The following is a 16,073-nucleotide window of genomic DNA, read 5'->3' as shown; positions in this document are numbered from 1 at the left end:
CTTTGACAGAGAGTTATTCGAACGTTTCGCAAATATTCGAAATTTGTCCTGCGTGTACGGAGAAACGAGGCGGGAATGGAAAGGGAAGGCGTGGCGTGTCGTATGGATTCGCGTGGAATTTCACGGTGCATCTATATTTGTCCGAGCTATCGAGAAATTCGTGGAAGACGCGGCTCGTTGAACGATGTTAGAGAACGGAACCCGGGGAACTGGACCCACGTCAACGTCAACGTCCCCGCTATCCCACGATTATATTCGATAATCCTGAAGCGGAGCGGACTTTCGACTTTAACGAGTCGGCAAACGCTCGTTTTAATTGCGGAGGAAAGGGTTGGGCGCGCGATCGAAGAAATTTTAATTGAACGAGCGCGATATAATGCTATGTATCGTACGCTGGATAATTAGTCCTTGAAGAGGAGGATTATAATCTGTAGAAGAAAGTGAAGATTCGCTTTAAACTTTTTACCATGGATTAAAAAGATTGACTTGATAAGTTCGGACAGATTGCAACTTTGTAATTGGGGGGGATAGCTCGTGCAGCGCGGGTAGATTGAAAATTAGCGTCCAAACTTCGTTACGCCTCGCAGCAACAACTTTCTTGCCATCATATATTATATTATAGCTCGTTCGTAACAACAATAGTATTCGATAACTTTGGTGACAGTTCCCGCGATTTCCTCCTCCTCCTCCTCCCATTTTATTTTCGTGTTATATTCGTGTATCGTGCATTTTTTTAATCCCGTTCGAATATTATCATCTCGTCATAAATCATTGGAACAGACACGTTGAATCGAGACGTTTCCCTATAAAATAGGATTCGTATATATTTCGAAATAAGAGAAATTCGAGAAGGAAAAACGAGGGAGTCAACGAACCATCGAGTCACTTCCGCAGATTCGTTCGTTTGCAGACACACTTCTTATAGTTAGCGCGGAGTTTCCAAGTTATTTCTCGCTTGTTGCACCAAGAGACAGAAGAAGAAGGCGAACGACCCCTCGAACGATGGGTCCGCCGCTTAACATTCCAAGTTTCACGATTGGTGTTCTCGTCGTTCTCGAATCCGGGTCGAGACACGTGTATGCGTGTTATCGACGATGACCGATCGTTTTTTCGGTGGTCAGCGATGAATTCGGAGAGAGAGAGAGAGAGAGAGAGAGGAAGGGAGAGAGAGGGGGGCATCCGAGATAGATGACAGCGCGGCTCGAAAACTTGGCTCCGCCGCCAAATAGAAATGGGGTGCGGCTGGCAATCGACACTTTTTAAAATTATGTCTTGGATAAAGATGAGAATCGTACTTGTGTTATATATGTATAGATGTAGCTCGCGCGCGTATATATACAGGGTGAGCCTGTGCGATCGCCACTCTGTTATTTTTCTTCGTTTTTGTTTTATATTGTAATGTTGTTGATACGATTAAGAATTTTTTTTTCTCTTTTTCTTTTTCTTTTTTTTTTTTTTTTTTTTACGAATTTATTCTAGGATTCGGCAAAATTGTCCCTGTGGGAGGTGCAGGAAGAATCAACGATCAATATTACTGGACTGAATTTGCGAAACGAGGAAGGAAACGAGGTGGAAGGAATTAATTGGGTAAATATAAACGTATAATTCTTCCGATGAATTTATTTTCCATCCAATTTTCTGTATAGGGATATATAATTAAGATAGGTAGATAATGAAATGATAATATTCGCCGATATCTCCTTCGCGCTCGGTTCGCCAAGTGGCGGACAAATATTTCAAGCGTCGGTATTTTTGATATTTTTGGTAATGAGCGTGGATTATGAAGTGAATCTTCACGAATTGGTACTTGGTAAAATGACATCGAATTCTCAAGAATGTTTCCATAATTTTCTTGAATGATATTTCTTTTCGAACGAATCGATGCTAATAGAAATCTCGTGAATGATTCATTTATAAGAGAGCATGGTCATCCTCGAAGATTGATATTATAGGATATAATAATTCAATTCAATATTTTTCGTTTTCGTTAAAAAATTAAATTCGTCCTTCCTTTGAATTTTCCTTCGCTCCCTTCGTAATATTAAATTCCACGTAAAGAGCTAATATAAAGAGCATCGATATGATCAATCGAGTGATCGAATATTAAAAAAGTAGAAGATAAACGAATCTTCGATATTATCTTAAAGAGGATCCCTCGGTTTTCTCGAATTAAAGGTCACCAGAAGAAAATTCTTTTGATCGAAAACATTCGAGGATTGCAAGTTCTTAGTTATAGTTCTACATTACAATGTTAAAACAATCTTCGTTGTGAATAATAAAAATAAAATTATTGCAAATTAGACGTTTCTACATTTCCTCTAACTATATTCGTGTCTTCTTCAAAACGTTCCTTGCATTCTCAGAATCGTCTGAATGGAGGAGCACAAGGTCTTACAATTATAAGATAATTTCTTCATTAACTAGCCGATATAATGAAGTTGCACTCTCGTGTTCGAGGATGCCTTTCGTTTTCCGGAAAATCTAGCCGCGACATGATACTTGCGAACAGCTGACGGCCTCCCTTAATTTTCGTTTCATTAGCCCTCGCCGATCCGCTTTGTATCGTGGGCCGAGTGCGCGAACGCGAGCAATATGCTTTCTCCTGTATGCAAATGCGCTGTGCAATGAAACGTTTAATCGTGTTGTTTTATAATTCTGGGAAATTGGACGGCTTAACGTTTCATTTCTCATTAGAACGGATCGTTGCTAACATCTTGTTACTTCGTGCAAACGAAACGAAGGGTCTGAATTACAAAATGTCGGATTAAGTAAAATTGTTTGTTCCAAGGTATGGAACAGGGATTACAGGAATTTTCGTATTCAACTCTTAGAGAGATTAATTAGTGGTTGGTTATTGAGCGGATTGTAGTTGAATTGTACAAATATTACGTAGAAAATATATCGTACAATCCGTGAAACATATTCTAAATTACGTATCTTTGAAAATTACGTATGTGCTTTGTATCTTCAACAATAAACCGTTGTAAAGTCACAAATGAAACCATCATTTTTCGTGTAAATCTTTTCGAAGGAAAAGAAATAAAAATTTTGTCATCGAAACTCGTTCAGAAAATAGAGGAAATGCCATCGAAGTCTTCTCTTTCATATTTCAATTGATTGTCAAAGTGTTGAAAGGATTCGAAATTTCCATAAGTATTTAATATAGGCAGGAATTATGAATTCTATAGATCGAGTTTTTTCCTGGAAAATATTATATTTTTCTAAGAACCGCGATTGTTACTCGTCTGGAATTTGGATAGGCCAATGAGACGTGAGTGAGAGATCAAAAAATGATATCTCTCGATTAAAATCATATATCGAGATAATTCAAAAAATATTTTAAAGGATAAGATTCAACGTTTTTAATTATTTATTCATTGATCGGAAATCACTATCTTTAGAATTATAGCGGTTTAAATTTTTTCTAATTTTAATAGAGTTTAATCAGATTTAGATAAATTAAATGATAAACGTGCTTATTTCTGGAAGAACATCGGTTATAACAATCTTGCTAATGATATCGAATATATCGAAGACTTTAAATTAATTGAAAAATTTCTAAATTAATTGAAAATCGATTGATTTGAGTTTTCTTGAAATTGCTTGGATAATTGTACAGTTTTAGTAATTCATGATGTCATGGAAATCGTGTAATTTCGTTGTAATTAATTAGATTTTACTTTAAAAAGGTGGAATCGGCCATTTTATATGATTCCGTCTTCCTGGTGTATAACGCGCTGGAAACTTTAAACGCAAGGAATCAGGATAACACAGAGGGTGAAACTATTGACCCAGTACCGCTCTCTTGTGAAGGAGAAGAGAAATACAACGCAGGTCCCAACATTACCAACGTGATACGCGAGGTAAAGTTTTCTTGAAACGTATTTTTCTTGCAACGTGAACACTCTAAAGCCTAGTTCAAATTAGCTTGAATTTGAGTAATTTAATCACAATTTTGTGCACAATTTTATTTCGCTCGTAAGAAATCATCCAAATATATCCTCCTAAAATTTCTCTGTAAATAAAGAAAGAAAAAATTGTTAATAATTTCTATAGCTATCCAAAGAGGGGAAGATAACAGGGCCGATTACAATCGACGAAAATGGTCAACGTCAATTCTTCAAGTTAAAGATCATAGACGTGAGACAAGATGAGAGCGTGGAAATAGCATATTGGGATCCAGAAGGTCTTCACGCGGCCGACAACGAAAAGGAACGGGAGAGTTATTTGTATAAATCTATTGAACAGAAGAAATTCAAGATTAGCACTAAATTAGTAAGTAATACGCACAATCTGTTCGAATTAAAAAATTATTGATTAAGATATATCGATATCTTGATGAGAATTCGAGTACAATTTTTGCAATTGGAAAGAAATTCTCGGATGATATTTTTTTATTGCTAATAATTGTACCCTTGTTAATCAATAGTAATTAATGGTAATTGATCAGGGTCCGCCGTACGTAATGGAAGTGACAGACAGCGCGACTCGAGGAATATTAATCGAACAAAAGCGTTACGAAGGCTTCTGCGTCGATCTCATCGAGGAGATTGCCAAATTGTTAAATTTTAAATATGAGTTCGAGCTGGTGCCGGACGGTAATTACGGCACGTTGAACAAGGAAACGAAACAATGGAATGGCCTGATTAGACGTTTATTGGATCACGTACGTAATTGTTCCCGTGTATATAAAGTTTATCTTACATTCGATTAAACGGAATAAGGATGCAGGGATCCTTTTCAGGATGCGGATCTGGCTATTTGCGATCTGACAATTACGTACGAGCGCGAGAGCGCGGTCGATTTTACAATGCCGTTCATGAACCTAGGTACGGCCGTTTCTAATTCCTTATCGCGCGTCCCATTTACACGATAAATCTGACGACAATGCTATTTTATCCGATACGTTCGCTAGGTATCAGCATTTTATACAGGAAACCGGAGGAGAAGGAACCGGATCTGTTCTCGTTTCTGTCGCCGTTGTCAACCGACGTCTGGATTTACATGGCGACCGCTTTCTTAGCAGTTTCGATAATGCTGTTTCTACAGGCCAGGTAAGCTTTTAAGACAACTACGCGAGAAGATATATATATATACATATCTCGATGAAAGTTTTCCTCTTCGAGGAAGAATATTTTTTTTTTTCTTTTTCTTAAGCCTCCTCAAAGCGTGATAAAATTAAATTCTCGAGAACGTAGAAAAGGAAGAAAGTTGAACAACTTGATAGTATTTAAGAGAATTTTTAAAGGAATTTTTTTATCTACAGAATGGCGCCAGGCGAATGGGACAATCCGCATCCGTGCAACCCGGATCCGGAGGAATTGGAAAATAATTTCGACTTGAAAAACTCCATGTGGCTCACCGTCGGCTCCCTCATGCAACAGGGATCCGATATACTTCCCAAGTAAGTCCGGATCGGCAAACTTAACGAAGCGCCTATGCAACCTCAACCTACCTTACACTCGCGCGATAATCGCGAAACGGAAGCCGCAACAGTGCCCCCAAAGAGATGCAACCATATCTGTTTTACCTCGCGCAATTACTATTCCGGAATTACTCGTGAAAGTTCTAACGAAACTAGCGTTCCATTTCCTAATCGCCCGGATTATAAATTCAAAACGGAAATTTTAACTTTAGTCTCTGGTAGATACTGTTCCGAGCAAAATTGAGAAATTACCCGACGGAAATCTTCGATCGTTTGCTCGAGATAGAAAAAAAAAAAAAAAAAAAAAAAAAAAGAAAAGGATCGTGAAAAAATTCCAAATTTACAACAGCGATATTTTATTAAATCCGCTACTTCGACCCCCTCTATCGCGAAAACTTTATGAATCCGAACGAACGAAGAAAGATACCGATAAGAATCTCCACTTTACACAATCGCTAAATCACGAAATATAATTTAAAATCGCTGGCGGGAATCTTTCTCAGCCGCCGCCTCGTCCCGTCCCGTCCCCGAGATCCCGCGTATATCCCCCGCGGTTCATTTGGGAAATTCATTCGCGTTGAAGGTGGGGGATAAAAATCTTGGCGTATCTCATTATTCCGCTTAAGGAAATATAAAATATCGCGGATCGTTTGTAGGAAAGTCTACAAGAGACGGTGCCAAAAGCAGACGCGGCACTTTTTCTTTTTTCTCCCCTTCCCCCTCCCTCCGTACCCGGTTCCCCCCGTCTCCTCCCTCCCCCGGCTATCCTCTTTTTTTCACGACAATTAAGCTTAACGAGCCGCTGTTTGCCGGACATATTTGAGGCGGCTTCCCACTTATTAGCGCCGGCACGGCGCTAACTCTCCGCTCGTAACACCGCGCATGTTTGCTCGCTACATACTGACGACGATGGTTCCGACCAAAGGCGGCGACGATGACGACAACGACAACGACAACGACAACCATGGTGACGACTAACAACCAGGAATCCTCCTAACTGCTCCCTCCTACCTCCTCGTTTATGCTCCTATGAGGGAAGAGTGGACATTTGGACCTTCGAATTTGTTATCTTGTGTGTTAATTTAGATATGGATCGTAGTGATTCGCGTGATCGAAGTAACATGTCTCTTTCATTTTTTCTAAATCTGTTTGTGCGTAATTTAAATATACGTATTTTTAAGGCGAAAAGAGAATACGTGAACGTTATGACATCCTTTTCTATCTTGTCCTGTTTTGGAGAAGGAAAGCGCACGAGGATCAGATTTGATTTTTTTCTTTTTTTAAATAATATCGCGGATAATCTCGATTGATAATATCGAAAAATTGAAACGAAGCGACGTTTCGTATCGTTGTTGAAAAATTAAAAAGAAAAAAGAAAATTCACGGCACGGGAGGACGTGGAGGTGGTATCGCTTATCGATATCACGCGGTGGCAATTTAATCGCGATCCATTTGTCGATAAAGGGTCCCGGCTCGCGGAGGAAACAATGTCCTTTGTTTCTGTTTACTCGGCGTCCTGTGCACGTTCGCGCGACACAAAATATATTATACACGCACGCGCGGCATGCTCGGCAAACAGGCGTCATTTGCATACGCGGCTCTTTAGCTCGCGCTTAATTAGGAAAACGCGACGCATCCTATCTCTGTCCCCGCTTCTGCGCGCCCTCCTACGCGCGCGTCTCGACGAGACGCTTCATCCAGTCGTCTCTCGAGTACCGACCGATTTATCTGCCCGACGTAGACCGTGATTGCGGACGACAAAGGATCAACGGGTCTTCCGCGGAAATCGTTGTGGCAACGCAGATAATTCAATGAAAAAAAAATGAAGAATAGTAAAGAATCAATTGCTCCAATTTACATTCCTCCTCGATCATCTTCGAGTTACTTGAATTCTCTCCGATACGTAATAGCCAATTTCCATCGATCGATTCTAATTCATTCATGTTCGATAGATCCACTTCGATCGATCTTCTCGGTCCAGGTTTTATCTCGCATCGATCTTCCATTCGGTTCAATCGTCTATGCTCCAAACTAGCATAGATTCACTTTGATTAATTCCAACATGAAACTCGATTCGCTTCGTTTCCAACTTTGACACGATTTACTTTGTGCCATCCTGTTCGAATCACGATCCTCTACGATCTAATAAAAATTAGCCTTTATTTTATTCGTTCGAATTTAGAGCACCCTCCATCCGAATGGTGGCCGGTATGTGGTGGTTTTTCACCCTGATAATGGTCTCCTCTTACACCGCCAACTTGGCCGCCTTCCTCACAGTTGACAAGATGGACAATCCGATCAAAGGTGTCGAAGATCTCGCTAAGCAGACAAAAATCAAGTACGGAGCCGTGGCTGGTGGATCCACGTCCACTTTCTTCAGGGTGATTTTCGATGCGATAGTTCAACGAATTCGAAAACATCAATTGCGTAATTAATTGATGAAAATAATCGTTTTCAAGGATTCCAATTATTCCACCTATCAACGCATGTGGGCTGCCATGCAGGAAGCGAGACCGAGCGTGTTCACCAAGAGCAACGACGAGGGTGTCGATCGGGTGTTGAAGAAACGCGATTACGCTTTCCTCATGGAATCCACCACGATCGAGTACAGAATGGAGAGGAACTGCGACCTCGACAAGGTCGGAGGTCTGATCGATAACAAGGGATACGGTATCGCGTTGCCGCGAAGTAAGTAAGCTCGACGAAATTTCCATTTCATATTCCAATTTCTTTGGAAATATTTTGAAAAAAAGCGATTCTTTCTTCCAGATTCACCGTACAGAACGCCCATAAGCAGGGCGATACTGATACTGCAAGAGAAAGGGGTTCTCCAAGATCTGAAGAAGAAGTGGTGGGAGGAGCGAGGCGGTGGTTTGTGCTCGAAAATCGAAGTGGAGCCGACATCGTCCAGCGAATTAGGATTGGCCAACGTCGGTGGTGTGTTCTTGGTCCTCCTGATCGGATGTTGCGGCTCGTTCATCATCGCCGTCTTTGAATTCCTGTGGAATGTACGAAAGGTCGCCGTGAAGGAGAAGGTGAGCCCCCTCTTTCTCTTCCCGCTGCACCGTTATCTCACCCTTGGATCTCTTTTACCCCGAAACCGAGTGATAAATATTCCTCCGTGTCGCGTGCATAGAAAAGCGAAGGAATAATTCTTCCTTATAAAGACCGCCTTTAAATTCTCCCTTCCAAGGGAAGACAAATCATAATCGTTCCTTTTATTTTTATTTCCATCTCTTCCTCCTTTTTTCCTTTTATTTTATTTCCCATTCTTAACCGTATAGAGGTTAGAAATTTTTTAATTAAAATTCTAATAACAGTTTTATATCATCGAATTTGAGCGGGGAACATGGAATTAACGAATAACAGAAGGAGGGGGGGGGGGGAAGAGCCGTGATCATATTTCGTCGGCGTGTTGTTGCAGGTTACGCCATGGGAGGCGCTGGTAGCAGAATTGAAATTCGCCGTGAATATTTGGGCGGAGACGAAACCCGTTAAAATCTCTAAAAGCAGCGGCACGAGTTCGATGGAGGATGGGATCGGTCGGGCTGCGTCCACGGCCCGCTCAATCGTCGGCTCGTTCCTCCGCCTCGACATCCTCGACAAATTCGATAAAGATAACAGTACCAACAACCGCAATAACGATCGCAAGATCAATTAAAATTCCATCCACCATTGTACTATTACTACACCGATTAACATCGTTTACGTTTAACAAATTGGGAACTGGGCGAGTTCACGCTTTTAGATCATTAGCCGATTTTTTTCAAACGTCGAAGCACGAAACACAGTATAATTCTATTTTCTATGAATATCGAATTACCGATTTAATTTCATTTTTTCTAATTGCGACGTTCATTTATTCTTCTTATTATTGAATTGAAGTGTAAGCGTTAATCGAGAAAAAAAAAAAAAAATAAGATAAGATTTGTTTCTGTTGACAATTATAGGAAAAGAAAATATTATTTAGACCAAGATCTATCTTTTTCCTTTTCTCTTTTCGAACTTTTAGTAATTTTTAATAAACTTTCTTCGTGTCTAATCGTGGAACGAAATAAATAAAAATCGTACAATTAAACCGATTAGAAATCTTCTTCGCTCGTATCACGATCAATAATATTAATGATAAGTAAAAGATGGAGGGAAAGAGAATTCGTCGGATAATTTGAAAGGCGAGCGACGAACGAAAAAAAAAAAAGGAAAAAAAAGAAGAAAAGAAAATCTTCTTTCTCGTGCCACCGCGCATAAAGTCGTCAAGTCTTCCATGATGGTCGCAAAATGGCGACGTCATGGAACGGCAGAAATCTCCGCTGTAGGTCCGTAGGAAAGGAATCCAACAATATTTGGACTCCGGTCACAATGGCGCTAACGAACCGTGGCCTTGGTTTAGAAGATTTTCGTCCCGAGAGATCAGCTGCGGGATCGCCCATGTGTACCAGTACCCCCCGAGTGCCGGCATCTTTGTGTCATTATTATCGAGGGACGTTTCTAACCGTTTCGATCGCCGTCGACAACACACTTTTAACTTCACCGCCACTGTCGCCAGCGTCGAAGCCAACTCGACGATGGTACAACTGGTAAGCGACCTGAGATGATCTCGTGATTGATTCGATCGATCCTTCGTATTTTCATCTCTTTTGGAAAACTTGGGGAGCGTTTATTTAAAGCGACGCGTTGGTTGACGCGTAAAAGGTTCGATGTGAGGTTCGAATCCGACGATTTGTCAAAGATCTCTCACGAATAAAGAGATTCGTTTGTTCGTTTTCTTCGGCATGCTCTTGAATCGTGTTTTTAATTAATCGATTGTTTAATAAATGGATAGATTCGTCTGCAAAGAAACTGGTGAAACGTGAACAAGCGGGGCAATGTATTGAAACTATGAACCGTTCGTCTTGGGAGGGTCGAAAGAGTATAGTTCAATCTTCACGATTGCACGACTTACACTCAATTAGGATTTCTATCATGAAGCGAGGAAGACGCGTTTAGCTTGAATATCCTGCCGCTTAATATTCGAGAGAGACACTTTCCATCTTTCTTCGAAGAAATTTCTAGAGGTTTCCAATCTCCTTCGGTCGTTTTGGAAAATATTGGGTAAGTAAATTTACGAATACCACGCCTTATCGCCTTTAAAAACCTGGGAAAGAATTTTATCCGCTCGAAACGCATTAAGACGAGGCCTGTTCACGAGGGACGAGGCTCGAGAAATATAGGAAGTTTTAATTCGAGGAAGGCGGAAAGTCATCGAGGTTAATTAACACGAGCGTCACCAGCGAAAAGATTCCGAGGTATGAAGTCATACACGAGGTTGTCTACCGGTGGTTTTGATGATAAAGGTGTAAGGACATCGATTAATACTTCGTTTTCATAGCGGCAATAAAAGTTGGTAACACGGATTACGGTGAACGTTTACGGGAGCCGAACGAGCTGTTAACTGTACGGTATTTTTGCCACGGGACGTTCATAATCGCGACCGTTTCATGAAACGAAACTTTCGCCTTTTTTTTTCGCCTTTACGGCTGCCTCTTTTACGAGCCACGCGTGTTTAGACCCTGATATGGTGGCGGCCGTTATTGCCAACTAAACTGTTGCGTGTCACGCTTCTAACCGAGCATACCGAATGTTTTCGAGCCGGGTTTGCTTATTTCGCGATATTAAAAAAAAAAAAAAAAAGAAAAGAAAAGAGGAATTTAAGTGGATATGTGAAAATTGTTTCCTACTTCAATACCGTTGCATCAACGGTACGTTAAATTAATTAGCATTCCAAATAAAATTCAAGTTATTACCTTTCCGTCTGATTTTATTATATTGCCTCGATCTTACCGATTCGACAAAAGTCAATAATCAGACAGATATACGATATAATCACGCTTCTATTAAGGACTTCGTATATTTCTCGTTTCTTTTCCAACTCGATTCCAATATATCCCTCTTTAATCATTTTATTTTCCCTCGTCCATTTCACCAATCTCTTAGCGTTTAATTAAACCAAGTATTAACCTCCTCTTAAATTAAACTCGAGTGATATTGAGATTAAAAAAAAATGTCATTTGCTTCCCCAATGGTGTAACGGTTAGTGAAATTTGCGCGCGATTTAAAACGCGGGTATTAGGAAATGGGGAGGGGATTACCTCTTAATCGACGCCGGGGATAAATCGTTTCGAGGAGTTAATTAAGTTTTATAGTACGCGGTTCCACGTCCGTCCAGTTACGCAGGTGTACAATACGCCGCGTTATCCACGGATATATCTTCATCCCCGAAAAAACCCTCCTCCGATGGTGCCCGCGTCACGGCGATCTTATCTCGTTGTCGCGGCGAAGAAACAACAGATGCACGAAATCACGACGGCCCTTCCCCTCGAGATCTACCCCGGCCGGCTCCCGTGGCCCTCGTACCTGGTTTACGAGCGTGGCGAATTTCAAATAGGATCGTAAAACCGTGTCCTCGCGTTCGACCGGCCATTTCGGACCTCGTTGTCTCGCGTATCACGGATAGAGAACGTGACATCGATTTCGAATGTGAGTTTAAATATCTCCTCGATAAACGATCGGATGTGAACGTTTAAACAGATGTGAAAATTGCAAGTGGATTACTTTTCATCTCTTTCTTCTTCCGTTTTTCGATTCCAAGCGAATTCACGAGATGATCGAGTTCCTTCTCCAAACTTGATCGCTCCTTAAAGAACACGTTGTTTGACAAAATATGTTAAACGTGAATGAATTAATTTAAATTTTAACATGCGTCTAAGTCGCTATTAATATACACTTTCTCGAAAATTATCCCATCCTCTTCCAATCTTGACACCTCTCGACGACTCTCTTTCTCTCTCTCTCTCTCTCCCTTTCTCCCTCTCTCAGGTATAACCCGTGGAAGCTCTGTACGATTGGAACCGTGGCGAGATTCGCGAGATGGTCGGCATACCGATCGGTCCGCGAGGAGGCTGTCCGCATAAAATCCGAAGGTGTTAAGCAAGGGGAGGCGCGCATGGAAGCTGGGACGGTGGTTGTCTCAAAGGGGGAACCGCGGCCGGCGCTCGGTCGCCGCCTCGTAGGAATTGAAATTGATTTCGGTCCACTTCCATTACTCAAAGAGGACCGGGGAACAAGCACCGACAAAAGTCAGAGGACCGATCCTGCGTGGATAAGGGAGGGAGGGGAAGGGAGAGGGGGCTTGCACCCGTGGCCAGGGCAACCGGCCCCTGTTGTGGAGCGGAGGCTGTGCTTCCAGCCCCCGAGATTCCTGGCGAGTTTGAACAGCGGGAGCGGGTGAGGAGGGAGTCGAAGATTTTTCTGACCTTTCTCTCCTCTCTCGAAGGGCCAGGGGCGCCCTTCCGGCGTCGAATCAATTTTCACCCCCTCGCGGAGCAGAGTCGAGAGGAAACGAACGAGGCGAAGGAGGGGTAGTTCGAAGGATGGTTCTTATTTTGAAGGGTTGGGCATTAGAGGATCGATCGATGAATTGTTTATCTTGTTAATAGAGCTGGGGGTTAATGGGGCCGAGGTTTATGACTTATGCAGAAATCTTAATATTTAGGGTTTCTATTAATCCCTCATGGTTAAGGGATACATCGAATTATCATATTTAAAAATTAGATAAATAAAGGTATGGAACGAGGAAGGATATTTTTTTAAATATTAATTATAATTTTCTTGGAATTTCAAGTTTTTCGAGAAATTCCTTTACTCCATTCTGTACATCCTCGCGTTTCAAAGGTGCATCCATCGAATCCCTCTCCCCCGGTCACCTTTATCCCCCTTCATGGCGAAGAATTCTCCTCGTTGACGAGAGAAGGAAAGCGACTTTCGTAGCTTTCGCGTGTTCGTTCACCAGCGACCAGGAATTCCCGATGGACTCGTCAGATTTCTCCATTGTGTCACCTCCCTTTATGACTGACGACGGCAGTCGTCGGAGAAGCGAGGACCACCCGGTAGGCTCCACCGCTCCACGACTTCCGGAATCTTTCTATACTTGGGCTTCTCGGTAAGGGAGTTGGACTCTGCTTCGGGGAAGCCTACCTGCCGGAATCGTCGGGGGATTCAAGAAACTTTCGCTCGAATTCGTGAGTGCGCGGCCGTTATATCGGTACACCAACCTTTCGACGAAACGGACAACGAAGCGAGAGGCACGAAGGAAGAACTCGAGAGAACTCGCTCCAGCTTTATTTTCCTTTCTTTGTCAGTCGCGGCCAATCGTATAAACTACCTTTCGTACCGTTGATTACATTGCGAAATGAAGAATGTTCGTTCTCCTCGTGGAAAAAAAATGCGAATCAGCGACGAAATGAAAATCACACTACTACTCTTCCACCGCCAATTATGTTTTCCTCCGCTAAGGATCGTTGAAATTGAACTACTCCGTTGTAACATTGATAGAAAAAGTTAAACGAGATCTCGTTAAAAATTAATTATTTGATCTCGTGATTAGAGTTTCGATATCAAGTCGATATCAAACAATTTGAGCTTTAATAGAGTTCCATTAACCGGAACCTCGCGAAACGATTTCCGAAAGTTAAACATAATATATAGAAACGTTAAATTTAGCATAATGACAAATTGATATTCTCGCGGTGGAATACGAAGAGAAAGCGCGAAATTATGTATTAGTTTCAATGTATCTCTCGAGTATCAAAGTTTCCGACCAAATGTATGATATAACGAAGAATCACGTTCGCATAATCCATTTTCGTTGTCCCAAACAAATAATTTTCCACGTATTCGTAGCAAAGGGGACGGTTGCATCGACTTTTGCGTCGAATCGAAATACGTTCGTAGGTGTTGGAAATGTTTGGAGCCAATACGTGCCATCCATGATGTTGTTCCTTTCCGGGAACAGAAGGTCCACCGCGCATAGTTTACGTGGATCCACGAGAATTTCAGCGTGGATGATTCGCAAGTAACTACGGAAATACGTGGAAACTAAAATTGTTTTATAATTTAGAGCGGCAGCTCATTTGGACGAAGAAACAAGACGAATGGAAATTCGCCTTTCCCCTCGGAATTTCTGATTGCTCAACGTCCAAGTTAAACGCAACTGCGCGAACGCGTGGATACGCGCGTTGATTCTAAACGCGTGCTTAAGCGACTTGTTGTTGTTGGGAGAAATGGAAATTAAGGAAAGTTTGTATCGACTGTTCCAAGTTTTTAACTTTTTTCCATTGAAAAAAAACCAAATTACTTACCAACTTTCATCGTCAGAATCTTTCTTCCTGAAACGTCTTCTTCGTTAAGAAGATGATAATTGTCTCAATTTCTAATCTTCTGACAAGTTCTTCGCCAAACCGATAGTCTTTCTCTTTCGCGAAATTTTCCAAAAGAAAAATAAATAAATAAATATTATAGAATAAGAAATTTAAAAATTTTTCTCCAAAGCCACAATTGTCTCGATTACAAGGAAATAATTTTTCCAAACCAAGACAAGACAATTCTTTAATTTCCAGATTTCGTAAAATTTCGTAAAAAGAGATCTAAGATAACGCCGAGGAAGAAACAATTTTGCACAATTTCTAAATTTCGCAGAATTTTCGAATTCAAAGGAGAAAACGCTGGAAAGAAATAATTTTCCAAGGAAAGGACAAATTCTTCGCCTCGACGTATCCGAATTTCCCAAAAGACAGATGCAAAGGCGGGGGCCGTCAGAAGGGCACAAAGAGATAAGAGCGTAAGGCAGGAAGCGAAAGGCAGAAAATTTCTGACCTGTGCGTGGAAGAGGCGGCGGCGGCGGCGGCGGAGGCTCATTCATAGTTGACGATACGCGTTTGGAATCCGAGCGTGGGAGGCGTCCCGACGCGGCGGCACCGCGCGCAGCGGTATGCAAACCCGGGGAACCGGGCCCACGATGGTATCGCCGCTTGTTAAGGGGACTCCAGACTATCGCAGCGGGGTGCTTCCCTCGGCGGCGAACCTCCAAGAGAGCGCGAACCACCTCCTCTCCACCGGAGAGCCACCAGACGGATCGTTAAAAAGTAAGAGAAGTAATGGCCCTGTGCCGAAAGTGGCGTCGCAACCTCTCGTGCACCGATTTCGAGACGGTAACGGCTCGTCCGAAAACTCTTAACTCTGCCATCGAAGGTGAGGGATTAGAGGCGATCCTTTTTTTTATAGGTGCGCCGTTCAGGAAGGTCGAGCATAGTTACGGAATTTTTTTTTTTTTTTTAGGAAAGAATCGTAGAATGGCGCGTGACTTTTCCCTCCGAGTTGAATCGAAGTGCTACGAAAATCGAAACTTTTTGTCGTTTTATAAAATAAACGAGGAACAACTGCTTGTCGGAATAACTGCTTCGAAGTAAAAGGTGGTGGAAGACTCGATAAGGAATTTTGCGCCCCCTTAATAAACGAATGTAAAAAATCAATTTCCAATAATTTGTCCGCTATTAACAACGTTCAACGCGCAATTCTCGACTTCGACTTTATACTCGATACAAAATACAAGCTTAAAAACTGCCGAAAAGTAAAACAAAACTGAACGAACCTCGGTTCTCCCTTATATTTCCTCCCTTTCCAGAGTTAAACTTCTTATTAACTCCGCGAACAAACTTGTCTCCGTAATTGAAAATCCAAGTTGACCTAAATAATCTCCCCCCCCCCCTCCCTCCCCTCTTTTCCCCTCCCTCGTTCGGAAGAAAACAAAATTATTCCCCCCCCCCCCCCCGGT

The 16,073-nt window shown here is 41.9% G+C and overlaps 1 protein-coding gene across 4 annotated transcripts in view; it reads left to right on the top strand.

Annotated features, from left to right (window-relative positions):
- Window positions 1–9,308, top strand: part of LOC122715974 (glutamate receptor ionotropic, kainate 2-like) — a 48,228-nt gene extending 38,920 nt beyond the window's left edge. For all 4 annotated transcript variants that reach the window (XM_043938619.1, XM_043938620.1, XM_043938618.1 and 1 more), the window contains 11 exons: window positions 1,480–1,587; window positions 3,690–3,863; window positions 4,057–4,275; window positions 4,451–4,666; window positions 4,745–4,829; window positions 4,916–5,054; window positions 5,267–5,404; window positions 7,608–7,806; window positions 7,885–8,113; window positions 8,195–8,460; window positions 8,850–9,308. In XM_043938619.1, coding sequence (XP_043794554.1) covers window positions 1,480–1,587; window positions 3,690–3,863; window positions 4,057–4,275; window positions 4,451–4,666; window positions 4,745–4,829; window positions 4,916–5,054; window positions 5,267–5,404; window positions 7,608–7,806; window positions 7,885–8,113; window positions 8,195–8,460; window positions 8,850–9,086 — 2,010 coding nt within the window. In that variant the 3' untranslated portion in view covers window positions 9,087–9,308. The remainder of the gene's footprint in view (window positions 1–1,479; window positions 1,588–3,689; window positions 3,864–4,056; window positions 4,276–4,450; window positions 4,667–4,744; window positions 4,830–4,915; window positions 5,055–5,266; window positions 5,405–7,607; window positions 7,807–7,884; window positions 8,114–8,194; window positions 8,461–8,849) is intronic.
- The last annotated feature ends 6,765 nt before the right edge of the window (window positions 9,309–16,073 follow it).

The sequence above is a fragment of the Apis laboriosa genome, unplaced genomic scaffold (assembly GCF_014066325.1).
Source record: "Apis laboriosa isolate Shangri-la unplaced genomic scaffold, ASM1406632v1 scaffold40_cov151, whole genome shotgun sequence".
NCBI lineage: Eukaryota > Metazoa > Arthropoda > Insecta > Hymenoptera > Apidae > Apis > Apis laboriosa.
Note: the sequence above shows the minus strand (reverse complement) of the source record. Positions and strands in the feature narration are given on the sequence as shown.